Here is a 12548-nt window from a genome sequence, read left to right on the forward strand (position 1 = left end):
CGAAATCCAGCATACTTCTGGGTTGTTTACAATTCGTTAAAATATTTAAAAGCAACTTTCTTCCTACTAATTGTTTTATCATTAATACGGCATATAGAGACAGAACAATAATTTGCAAATAGATTTATTACTGCTAGTATTTTTTTAAAATTAAGGGTCTGTTTTTCAAGTAGTGGGAATTAATATTGCTGTGATGGGTTAATCACTATTCAGTTAGAAGGGATAACGTGCATATGGGTTGGGGTTTCTTTTTAATGCATCTTTTAAAAGTCTTAAATGTTTTGTGATTAGTGTTCTTTTTTGTTTGTTTTTTTGGGATTTTTAAAGAGTTTTGTATTTTAACTTATTGAAGGAAAATACATTTAAAAAGAAGTAACATCACAATAAACACAAAACCAAGGAACAAATATGGCAACGAAAGCAAACCTTGGTGTATGCGTGTTTTGGTTGTCACATGTTGCCACAGGAAAAATGAGACACGATACATGGCATTGTTTGGTCAATGGAACCAAGAGCGTGCCCATCTTGCCAGTTTAAACCAGCTAGGCAGATGTTACAGGAGACAGGTAAATGTTTGTGGAGATTATCAATCATCCAGGTATATAGTTGCTTCAAGTTTCAAAGGTGCTTTTTCAAAAGCCAATTGGACTGTATTTTCCTTGCTATCCCCTAGTATTTCTTATTTATTTTATTTATTTTTATTTATTTATTTTGTCCAATACACAATGAGGGTTTTAGTGGGTATATATCAATATACACATAGTAAAATACATGATGAAGGTTATAGAGGAGATACTCATAGTAAAATATATCTAAGAAATAATAGAAAGGAAGATATAGGAATAGAATATATCAATGAAAGAATAGAAAAAGAGATATAGGAATAGAAGAAAGGTATAGGAGATATAGGAGAGCAATAGGACAGGGGACGGAAGGCACTGTAGTGCACTTGTACTCGCCCCTTACTGACCTCTTAGAATCTGGATAGGTCAACCGTAGATAATCTAAGGGTAAAGTGTTGGGGGTTTGGGGATGACACGGAGTCCGGTAATGAGTTCCATGCTTCGACAACTCAGTTACTGAAGTCATATTTTTTACAGTCAAGTTTGGAGCGGTTAATATTAAGTTTAAATCTGTTGTGTGCTCTTGTGTTGTTGTGGTTGAAGCTGAAGTAGTCGCCGACAGGCAGGACGTTGCAGCATATGATCTTGTGGCCAATACTTAGATCTTGATTAAGGCGTCTTAGTTCTAGACTTTCTAGGCCCAGGATTGAAAGTCTAGTCTCATAGGGTATTCTATTTCGAGTGGAGGAGTGAAGGGCTCTTCTGGTGAAGTATCTTTGGACATTTTCAAGGGTGTTAATGTCTGAGATGCGATATGGGTTCCAAACAGATGAGCTGTATTCGAGGATGGGTCTGGCAAAAGTTTTGTAAAGCTCTGGTAAGCAGTGTGAGATTGCCAGAGCAGAAGCTACGTAGGATTAGGTTTACAACTCTTGAAGCCTTCTTGGCTATATTGTTCAAGTGGGCTTTGGCACTTAAATCTTTTGTTATTAGTATACCAAGGTCTTTAACCGAGTGGGGATTATCTGTGATAATTTGATTATTCAGTTCGTATTTGGAGTTCAGATTCTTCTTCTTCTTCTTCTTCTTCTTCTTCTTCTTCTTCTTCTTCTTCTTCTTCTTATTATTATTATTATTATTATTATTATTATTATTATTATTATTATTATTATTATTATTATTACATGGGTCACCTCTTGCCCCAAATAACCTAAGTAGGTTTGTTTATATAGGCATATAGTCCTATGTTTTGTATAAGCTTCCTTTATCTTCCATACTAATATTTGCCTTATTGCTATAGCATTCCCCCCCCCCCCCTTTTTCCATTTGCTTTCTAAAAATGTGTAAGAGTTGAAGTAAATCAGCTGGAAGCCTTTTAAAGTGTTGAGTCACAGGGATAGTTAATGTAACGGGCTGAAATGGCGACCCTGAACAAGTCAGCCCTTTGTTTGTGAACGCCGAGGAAGATTATCTAAAAGTGGCCTTGATAGATTTGGGGTGAGAGGAAGTATAAAATGCCTCCTTTAAGCCATTAGTTGGCATCACGAGATCTGAACGCATAGCCTGATGGGTTGAGCTAGATGTTGAGTGCAAATAAATCCCCAAAGGTTTTGGAAATGAACGTTTTGAGCAGATGTTTGGCATCAATTGGTACTCTTAAATGTTTCCTCATCGTCATCAGCCCGCAAGTTAATAATAATAATAATAATAATAATAATAATAATAATAATAATAATAATAATAATTTATTACATTTGTATGCCGCCCCTCTCCGAAGACTCGGGGCGGCTCACAACAATAATAAAAACAATATTATAGTAGAACAAATCTAATATTAAAAAACATATAAAACCCTATCATTATTTAAAAAACCAAACAACACATTCATACCAAACATAAAACAAAGTATAAAAGAGCCTGGGGGGAAAGGTGTCTCAACTCCCCCATGCCTGGCGGTATAAGTGAGTCTTGAGTAGTTTACGAAAGACAGGGAGGGTGGGGGCAATTCTAATCTCCGGGGGGAGTTGATTCCAGAGGGCAGGGGCCGCCACAGAGAAGGCTCTTCCCCTGGGGCCCGCCAAATGACATTGTTTAGTCGATGGGACCCGGAGAAGGCCAACTCTGTGGGACCTTATCGGTCGCTGGGATTCGTGCGGCAGCTGGCGGTTCCGGAGGTACTCTGGTCCAATGCCATGTAGGGCTTCTCCTCTCATTTGTCCCACAAATGTCAGTTTCTTTATATATAAAGAGAGGGACGGCATACAAATCTAAATAATAATAATAATAATAATAATAATAATAATAATAATAATAATAATAATAAACCAGACAAAGCATCCAGAACTCTGGGTGTGGAGATGGCAGAAAGCACAGGTAAATATAGTAGTAGTAGTAGTAGTAGTAGTAGTAATAATAATAACAACAACAACAACAATAGCAGCAACAACAACAACAACAACAGCAACAACAGAGTTGGAAGGGACCTTGGAGGTCTTCTAGTCCAACCCCCTGCTTAGGCAGGAAACCCTATACTACTTCAGACAAATGGTTGTCCAACATCTTCTTAAAAACTTCTAGTGTTGGAGCATTCACAACTTCTGGAGGCAAGCTGTTCCACGGATTAATTGTTCTAACTGTCAGGAAATTTCTTCTTAGTTCTAAGTTGCTTCTGTCCTTGATTAGTTCCCACCCACTGCTTCTTGTTCAGGTGCTTTGGAGAATAGGTTGACTCCTTCTTCTTTGTGGCAACCCCTGAGATATTGGAACACTGCTATCATGTCCCCCCTCATCCTTCTTTTCGTTAAACTGGACATACCCAATTCCTGTAACTGTTCTTCATATGTTTTAGCCTTCAGTCCCCTAATCATCTTTGTTGCTCTCCTCTGCACTTTTTCTAGAGTCTCAATATTCTTTTTGCATCGTGGTGACTAAAACTGAATTTAGTATTCCAAGTGCCCCCACCCTCCTTGCCTTTCGCAAACTTCTTAAGACCCACCTCTGCCGTCAGGCATGGGGAAATTGAGACATCTCCCCTGGCCTATATATTTTATGCATGGTATGTTTGTGTCTATGTTTTATTTTTAAATAAGGGTTTTTTATTTTTTTTAAAAAATTATTAGATTTGTTACTGTATATTGTTTTTATTTGTACTGTGAGCCACCCCGAGTCTACGGAGAGGGGCGGCATACAAATCTAATAAAGAATAAATAATAATAATAACTTATGACAGCAGGCCTGGAGCAGTTGAGCAATAGTTCCTCCTCCAGCCAGTAGTATGAATGAGTAGCAACTGTATGTTATTTATATGGGGTTTTAAAGTTCTTACTTGTTTTATTTTTGTATTGGAGTATTTTAACTTTGTACTATTTTATTGCTGTAAGCCACCCTGAGTCCACTAGGAGAAGGGCGGCATATACATTCAAAAAATAAAATAATAAATAAAATAAATGGAAAAACACTGACTTTTTATTTATTTATTTGATTTTGTCCAATACACAATGAGGGTTTTAGTGGGTATACACATAGTAAAATACATAATGAAGGTTATAGAGGATATACTCATAGTAAAATATACCTAAGAAAGAATAGGAGAGAAGATACAGGAATAAAACATATCAATGAAAGAATGGAAGAAGAGATATAGGAATAGAAGAAAGGTATAGGAGATATAGGAGAGCAATAGGACAGGGGATGGAAGGTACTCTAGTGCATTTATGCACGCCCCTTACTGACCTCTTAGGAATCATGGATAATCTAAGGGTAAAGTGTTGGGGGTTTGGGGATGACACTATGGAGTCCGGTAATGAGTTCCATGCTTCGACAACTCGGTTACTGAATTTCTATTTTTTACAGTCAAGTTTGGAGCAGTTAATGTTAAGTTTAAATCTATTGTGTGCTATTGTGTTGTTGTGGTTGAAGCTGAAGTAGTCGCCGACAGGCAGGACATTGCAGCATATGATCTTGTGGACAATACTTAGATCATGTTTAAGGCATCTTAGTTCTAAGCTTTCTAGGCCCAGGATTGAATGGATTGACTTGTGCACAATTGTTGCCTGCCTCTCGCCTAGAGTATTTCTGATCAGGATGGACTGTCAAGGGACACTGATTATTTAGTATTTAGCTAAAAAACATACTTTGTGCTAGAGATACCACTTAAATCTCCTGTGAAATTCCAGAAATGTGGGCAGCCCCTGAGGTACATCTTTTACTCCAGAAGATTAAAATCCTGGTTTGCAGTAGCATTTCTGTGGGAGAATACAATAGAAGTATTTTAAATAGTACCATTTGTGATACTTGATTAAAGAATTTAAAGTGAGGTTATAAGATCAGAACACCTCATGTGAGGGAGATTGGTGCTTCTTAAATATAGAATAGAATAGAATTTTATTGGCCAAGTGTGATTGGACACACAAGGAATTTGTCTTGGTGCATATGCTCTCAGCATACATAAAATAAAATATACATTTGTCAAGAATTATGTGGTACGACACTTTATGATTGTCATAGGGGTCAAATAAGCAATGAAGAAGCAATATTAATAAAAATCTTAGGATATAAGCAACAAGTTACAGTCATACAGTTAACATGGGAGGAATGATGAGAAAAACTAGTAGAATAGAAGTGCAGATTTAGTAGAAAGTCTGACAGTGTTGAGGGAATTATTTGTTTAGTAGAGTGATGGCGTTCGGGAAAAAAATGTTCTTGTGTCTAGTTGTCTTGGTGTGCAGTGCTCTGTAGCGATGTTTTGAGGGTAGGAGTTGAAACAGTTTGTGTCCAGGATGTGAGGGGTCAGTAAATATTTTCCCCGCCCTCTTTTTGACTCGTGCAGTATACAGGTCCTCAATGGAAGGCAGATTGGCAGCAATTGTTTTTTCTGCAGTTCTGATTGTCCTCTGAAGTCTGTGTCGGTCCTGTTGGGTTGCAGCACCAAACCAGACAGTTATAGAGGTACAGATGACAGACTCGATGATTCCTTTGTAGAACTGTATCAGCAGCTCCTTGGGCAGTTTGAGCTTCCTGAGCTGGCGCAGAAAGAACATTCTTTGTTGTGCTTTTTTTATGATGTTTTTGATGTTAGGTGACCATTTTAGGTCTTGAGATATGATAGAACCTAGAAATTTGAAGGTCTCTACTGTTGATACTGTGTTGTCTAGTATTGTGAGAGGTGGAAGGGTGGAAGGATTTCTCCTAAAGTCTACCACCATTTTTACAGTTTTGAGTGTGTTCAGTTCTAGATTGTTCTGGTCACACCACAAGGATAGTTGACATAATAAATAATAAATAACATTTTGTAACACCAACAAAGGGTTTTATGTAATACAAAATACTTAACACTGAATAAGTATTTAATACTATGGATTAGGTGTAATTTCCACAAAATAGAAATGGATTTGTGGGATATCAATTTCCCCGTTCATGTTTCTCAACTCCTACATTTTTATCTCTGATAGTCATACATTGCAAGAGAATGTTTAAATGCTTACCATAAAAGCTTAAAAAGAATTAGAATTCAGTTCATTTACTTATGGGAATTCTGAACCCTTATTCAGTGAACTTATTTAACTTTAATTGAAAATTGCAAGGATGGCACATCTTTGACATGAATATATTAACAAATTAGCATTAACATATGTGAATGATTTTTTAAAGTGAAATTATTGGAAGGGTAAATAAAACATGAGAAATGCTTTTCTTATTAAGGTTATAGATAAGTATTCCAAGTCTTGGAAATTTCGTCAAGATTAATGCTGGGTGGGGAATTCTGGGAATTGAAGCCCACATGTCTTCAAGTTGCCAAGACTGAGAACACCTGCATAGATCTTTATCTTCATATGCTTGCTTCAGAGTTATTATTAAATAATGTTTTTATACTGCTAAGTATACCCATGCATCAATTCATGAAAATTATTTCCACTCTATTACAAGAAAATAACCAGAAATGAAAACTAGGAAAATACTTCTTGCCCTGGGCCCCTTTTACAGAGTAGGCTCAGCAACAGGTGAACTATAGTAGCTGACTGGGGAATTGAGGGCAATGAAGTTCGTAAATCTTAAAGTTGCCAAATTTGAGACCCCTGATCTCTACGCAAAGCCTTAAATAACTAATCTGTTACCTAGATTAATACATGTAATTAAACTGAATTGAAAGTATAACTGAATTGTTTTGTCACTGGATGCTTCCCAGAGAAGTACTGGGTGTTATTTCCTCTCTTCATGTAATGTTATAAGGGAAGTCTAGAGTTCCCACCCAAATTCAACAACGTAGCTGCTCTCTTTCAGTTTGTCATCTATGCAATACTTATCTATTAGCTATAGACTGTATGAATTTGTATATCTAATAGATGGCAACCAATAGATATAAAGTCTAATTATGTGCTCCTCTAAAATCTGACTTTTTATTTTATTTATTTATTTATTTATTTATTTATTTGTTTGTTTGTTTACTTACTTACTTACTTACTTACTTACTTACTTACTTACTTACTTACTTACTTACTTACTTACTTATTGGATTTGTATGCCGCCCCTCTCCGTGAACTCGGGGCGGCTAACAACAGTGGTAAAAACAGCATGTGACAATCCAATACTAAAAACAGCTAAAAACCCTTGTTATAAAACCAATCATACATACAAACATACCATGCATAAATTGTAGAAGCCTAGGGGGAAAGAATATCTCAGTTCTCCCATGCCTGATGGCAGAGGTGGGTTTTAAGGAGCTTACAAAAGGCAAGGAGGGTGGGGGCTATTCTAATCTCTGGGGGGAGTTGGTTCCAGAGGGCCAGGGCCGCCACAGAGAAGGCTCTTCCCCTGGGTCCCGCGGTTACCTCACTTATATGCTGTCCAATTCCTAAAGGACTCTGGGCAGCTTCCAACAAAGAAAAAACAGCATGTAAAAACAAATTAAAATACATTTTTTAACCCTAATAAAAACATACTGTATATATATCTCTCAATATCACTCATGGCTGGATCTGGACGGTATCTCATTCACTCAACGGCCACAGACCTGCCGGAAGAGCCAGGTCTTTACTGTTTTGCATAGGGTGGGGAGAGTGGGGATTTCTGGAGGCAGCTGGTCCCAGAGACCTGGAGCCGTCACAGAGAAGGCCCTTCCCGACAGTCAACATTGTTTGACTGACGGGACCCGAAGAAGGCCAATTCTGTGGGCTCTTATCGGCCGCTGAGAGCTAAGCAGCAGGAGGCCGCCTCAAAGTTAGTCTGGCCCTATGCCATATAGGGCTTTATAGGTGATAACCAATACTTTGAATTGCGTCCGGAGACTGATTGGGAGCCAGTGCAGCTCAGAGTCTACAGAGAGGGGCGGCATTCAAATCAAATCAAATCATAAAATAAAATAAAATAAAATAAAATAAATAAAATAAAATAAAATAAAATCATAAAATAAAATAAAATAAAATAAAATAAAATAAATAAAATGCTAGCTAGCTAGCTAGCTAGCTAGCTAGCTTGCATTGCTGCGTTCTGGACCAACTGGAGTCTCCGAACACTTTTCAGGTGTAGTCCCATGTAGAGTGTATTGCAATAGCCGAGCCATGACATAACTCTTTGTCCCCAAAGTCTACCAATCATTCCATACTAACAGAGAGAGAATCCCTGACTATTTGATTAATAGCCAAAATTACAATGGTGCTGAAAAAGGGGAGTTAGCTCCAATAGGTAAGTGGAGGAGCAAATGGCTTATAACGTAGAACATAGGACATAGAATAACAGAGTTGGAAGGGACCTTGGATGTCATCTAGTCCAAATCCCTGGGTGAGCAGGAGAGTCTATTCTTGTGATGGTGAACCAATCGCATGCGTGCCAGAGGTGGCATGCAGAGCCCTGGGCCTATCGTCATGTGCTCTTTCACCAGCTGCTCTTCTGATTTCCAGCCAGCTGATCTTTGTGGGTGTTGTAGCACCGGAAAACAGCCTAAAAAGGGCCTCACAAACAGGCCGTTTTAAGGCTGTTTTTCAGGCTGGTCTCCAGGACCTTTTTTGCTCCCAAAACAGCCCAAAAAACCCCAGAGATGCACATTTCAGACAGGTGGCTGTTCAGTCTCTTCTTGAAAGCCTCCAGTGGTGGGGCACCCAAAACTTCTCAAGGCGAGCTATTCCATAGGTTGATTGTTTTGCCATTAGGAAAGTTCTCCTCAGCTCTAGGTTGCTTCGCCCCTTGATTAGTTTCCATCCATTGTAAAATAATACAGTGGTACTTCATGATACGAACTTAATTGGTTCCAGGAGGAGGTTCATAAGGTGAAAAGTTCGTAAGACGAAACAATGTTTCCCACAGGAATCAATGTAAAAGCAAATAATGCGTGCAAATCCTTCAGGAAAATCCCAAACTTTAGAAGGGAGGCGAACAGAGGGCAGGGAGGAGCAGCTAAAGGGGGCGGGTGGAAGAAGCAAGGCTAGGCTAAAGGGTGAGTGGGAAGGAAGAAAGGCAAGGGGGGTGCCCCTCCCTTTTCTTTCTTCAAAAGACACCCTTTCAGTGCCTATGCAAGCACGCTGTTCTCCTACTTTTTAAAATGCAAACTCTTTCCCCCTCCAAGCTGCCCCTCCCTTTTCTTTCTTCAAAAAAGGGGAAAAAAAGAAACCCCTTCATCCCAGCAGCAGTGGCTTAGGTTCGTAAGGTGAAAATAGTTTGGAAGAAGAGGCAAAAAAATCTTAAACACCAGGTTCGTATCTCGAAAAGTTTGTTAGAAGAGGCGTTCATAAGATGAGGTACCAGTGTATAGTGGTACCTCTACCTAAGGCTGCCCAGAGTGAACGGAGCGTTTTCCTTTCTCTGGGCGCTTGGAGAGGGAATAAACCACTTTGCTGTGGTGACTCTCTCGTGCTGCCTCCCTGGCGTGAGGTTGCCTCCCAGAGTGTCTGGGCACGGAAAGGCAAAAGAGGGCGCTTTGCCCCAGCTGGATTAACTTGGCTTCAGTCAAACTGAGGAGTCACCACAGTGAATGAAAGGCGCCAGCTAAAAGTGAGCAAGCGAGAGGAGTGGGGAGCCCTTCAGCATGGGAAGGAAGAGGAAGCAGGTAGCAGCAGCAGCTTCCGCCTTTCGGTCAAAGGGAGGTTCCCCCCTCTCGCCTGCCTGGGTTTCTCTCTCTGGTGCAGTGTATGGGAGGCAGTCTTGTGCCGAGTGTATTGGAGGTGCGTGCTCCTCCTCGCCGCCTCAGAGTCCCTCTTTTTTTTTTAAGCCTTAAAGTTTTGGATTTCTTTGATTCCCCTCACCTCACCTTCTTCCTTCGGCAGCGACTGTCTTTCTCCTCTTCTTCCTCCTCGTCCTCCCACCCAAATTCCGAGCTTTTATTTCTTTCCTAATGGGTTTGCACACATTATTTGCTTTTACATTGATTCCTATGGGAAAAATTACCTCCACTTACAAACTTTTCTACCTAAGAACCTGGTCACGGAATGAATTAAGTTCTTAAGTAGAGGTACCACTGTACTTACATATTATAATTTACTCATGATTATAACTTACATATTTCTTCTTCCTTAGTGTCTAAAACAATACATGCAATTGGCCATCCGTGAAGGCTGTGGTTCTCCCATCACCTGTCCTGACATGGTCTGCTTGGGCCATGGGATGCTGCAAGAAACAGAGGTATTTATATTTAGTTCCTCTCTCATTGCCTTTTAATCTCCATCATTCATTTACATAATGAATATATTAGATTGTTTCCCCCCTTAATTACTCTAATGACTACTTGGCAGGAAGCCCATTTCACAAGAGAAACTAGAAACAAGCAGATGGTTTTCCACTTGTTTTCCCTTTCCTGGGGAAATGTTTACTTGGCATCCAGACAGTCTCAGAATTGCTTGCTCGCAACAAGAATACTCTCAATTTGAATGTCCCTAGTTCTTTGTCAGCAATAGATTCTGGAAGACGTACTATGGCATTCAGAATTGTAAAACACAAATGATAGAAATGTTACATGTCGCTTGAGAAGCATAATATTTTTTTGGGGGGGGGGATGGTAAAAATGGTGCTTGTGTATACATACTGTACTTGGAAGCAGTGAAGGGCCACAAAAGTTTTTACTACCACACTGTGGGCATGGCTTATTTTGCAGGTGTGGCTTGATGGTCATGTGACTGGGTGGGAGTGGCTTGTCAACCATGTGACTGGGTAGGAGTGGCTTGCTGGCCATGTGACCAGGTAGAAGTGGCTTGACGATCATGTGACTGGGGGGGTGACTTAAAGGTCTCTCTCTCATTTTCTTTCTCTATTGCTTTCTTTCTCTCACTCTTTCTTTCTATCTCTCTTGCTATCTCTCTCTTCCCCCCTTTCATCTCTCTCTCTTTCTCTCTTGTTTTCTTTCTCTCTCTCTATTGCTTTCTTTCTCTTCTCTCTCTTGCTATCTCTCCCTCCCTCCCCCTTTCTCTCTTTCTCTCAGCAGTGGCATTGGGCAGTAGCCGTGGGGTGGCGGCAGGGTGATCAGCTGTGAGGCGGAGCTCCGGAACGGAGGCACCGACGGCGAGGGGGCTGCGAGAGCGCTTTCTACGAGCGCTTCGGGAATGCCTGCCCTGCCTCTACTGCAGCCCCCTTGCTGGAAGTCTGGGATGAAAGCGCTCCCAGCGAAGGGGCTGCGAGAGGGGCGGGGCGGGCATTCCCCAAGCGCACGGAGAAAGCCCTCTCGCAGCCCCCTGGCTGGGAGCGCTTTCGTCCCAAGAAGCCACAGCCACCGCCGCCACCGCCGCGTGAGAAGTTGCGCCCCAAGGAAGGAGGCGGCGGAGGAGGAGAGGGGGTGGATCGGGTGGGCGGGGGGCAGGGCTGAGAGGCCAGGGGTGCGAGGGTGCCAGAGGCACCATGGGGAGGCAGGGGTGGCCGCGGCTCCCTTCCCTTCTACTGCCGGCACTTCCCCCCCGCCCCCCCATGGGCTGGCAGGGGGATGGGGAGTGCGCGCCCATGGAAAAGGGTGCGCGGGGGGGGTATTTTGGGGGGCGCGCACGCGCGCAGCTTGCAGGAAACACTGGGCATAGCTATCTTATCTTGTAATCGATAGTTTCGCCCCTGGTCATTCTTAACTTACTGCATTATAGCCTGACTAGGGGTATTCCAGTGACCTGGCCTTGGGTGTGTTCCAGGAGGAATTATCTCAAGTCATTCTAATTTGTTTTACTGAATACATCCTGGGTTAGTTTAGAAGACTATTATAGCTTATGTTTAGTATTCCTAAAAGGTCTGTAAGGGCCATGCATAAGCACACCATTGTGCCTACTGTCCCTGTCCTATTGTCCTATTACTGTATCCAAATTTACCTACACCTACACTCCTTTTGTTTATGTTTATACCATACCTATTATCCTGGACATGCTTTGACAAACAAACAAACAAACAAATAAGCAAACAAACAAACAAACAAATAATAAATATAAAGCTTGTTAGTGCATTAACTATCTTTTATAAAAGAGTAACTCATCATTCTTTTCCTTCCGATCAGATGAGAGAAGGAGGAGCCCCCAATGGATTAGTGATCAGAGGAAGAAACTTAGCCTAATTGATCAGATGATTAAAAATGCTGGAAGGAAGTTTATATCCTCAGACTCACAAGATTCTGTTAATGTAGCTTTACAATAAAAGTAGATTTAGCTCACTTAGTCATGGTTTTTTTTTTAATCTCGTTTATCCAGGAAGGCTGATATCCATCTTGCAAGTCTGAAGATAAAAATTTTCCATCGGCCACTTTTAACCGCCCGATCAAACATATGAAAAGTAAAATTTTTAAAAACGCTGTAAAGTGCTAAATCCAGCTCAAAAATATACAGATAAAAGATATCTACATTTACATAGAATTTGCATGATTTTCAAATTGAATTTTCAAGGGGTACACTGCACATATTCACCTTGAATCGTATTGTACAGTTAGCAAATCTGTCAAGGGTTTTAAAGTTGCTTTGTTTTCTTAGATCAATGTTCTAGCATTAATCACATAGGCCTGAAATAATAATAAGCTTTTGGCATTTTGAATGTAGAGAA

At 40.6% G+C, this 12548-nt stretch overlaps 1 protein-coding gene across 10 annotated transcripts in view; it reads left to right on the forward strand.

Annotated features, from left to right (window-relative positions):
- RNF144B (ring finger protein 144B) overlaps positions 1-12548 on the forward strand; it is a 94903-nt gene that overhangs the window by 56220 nt on the left and 26135 nt on the right. For all 10 annotated transcript variants that reach the window (XM_070747346.1, XM_070747345.1, XM_070747347.1 and 7 more), the window contains one exon: positions 10068-10172. In XM_070747346.1, coding sequence (XP_070603447.1) covers positions 10068-10172 — 105 coding nt within the window. The remainder of the gene's footprint in view (positions 1-10067; positions 10173-12548) is intronic.

This window comes from Erythrolamprus reginae, chromosome 3, assembly GCF_031021105.1.
Source record: "Erythrolamprus reginae isolate rEryReg1 chromosome 3, rEryReg1.hap1, whole genome shotgun sequence".
Classification (NCBI taxonomy): Eukaryota; Metazoa; Chordata; class Lepidosauria; order Squamata; family Dipsadidae; genus Erythrolamprus; species Erythrolamprus reginae.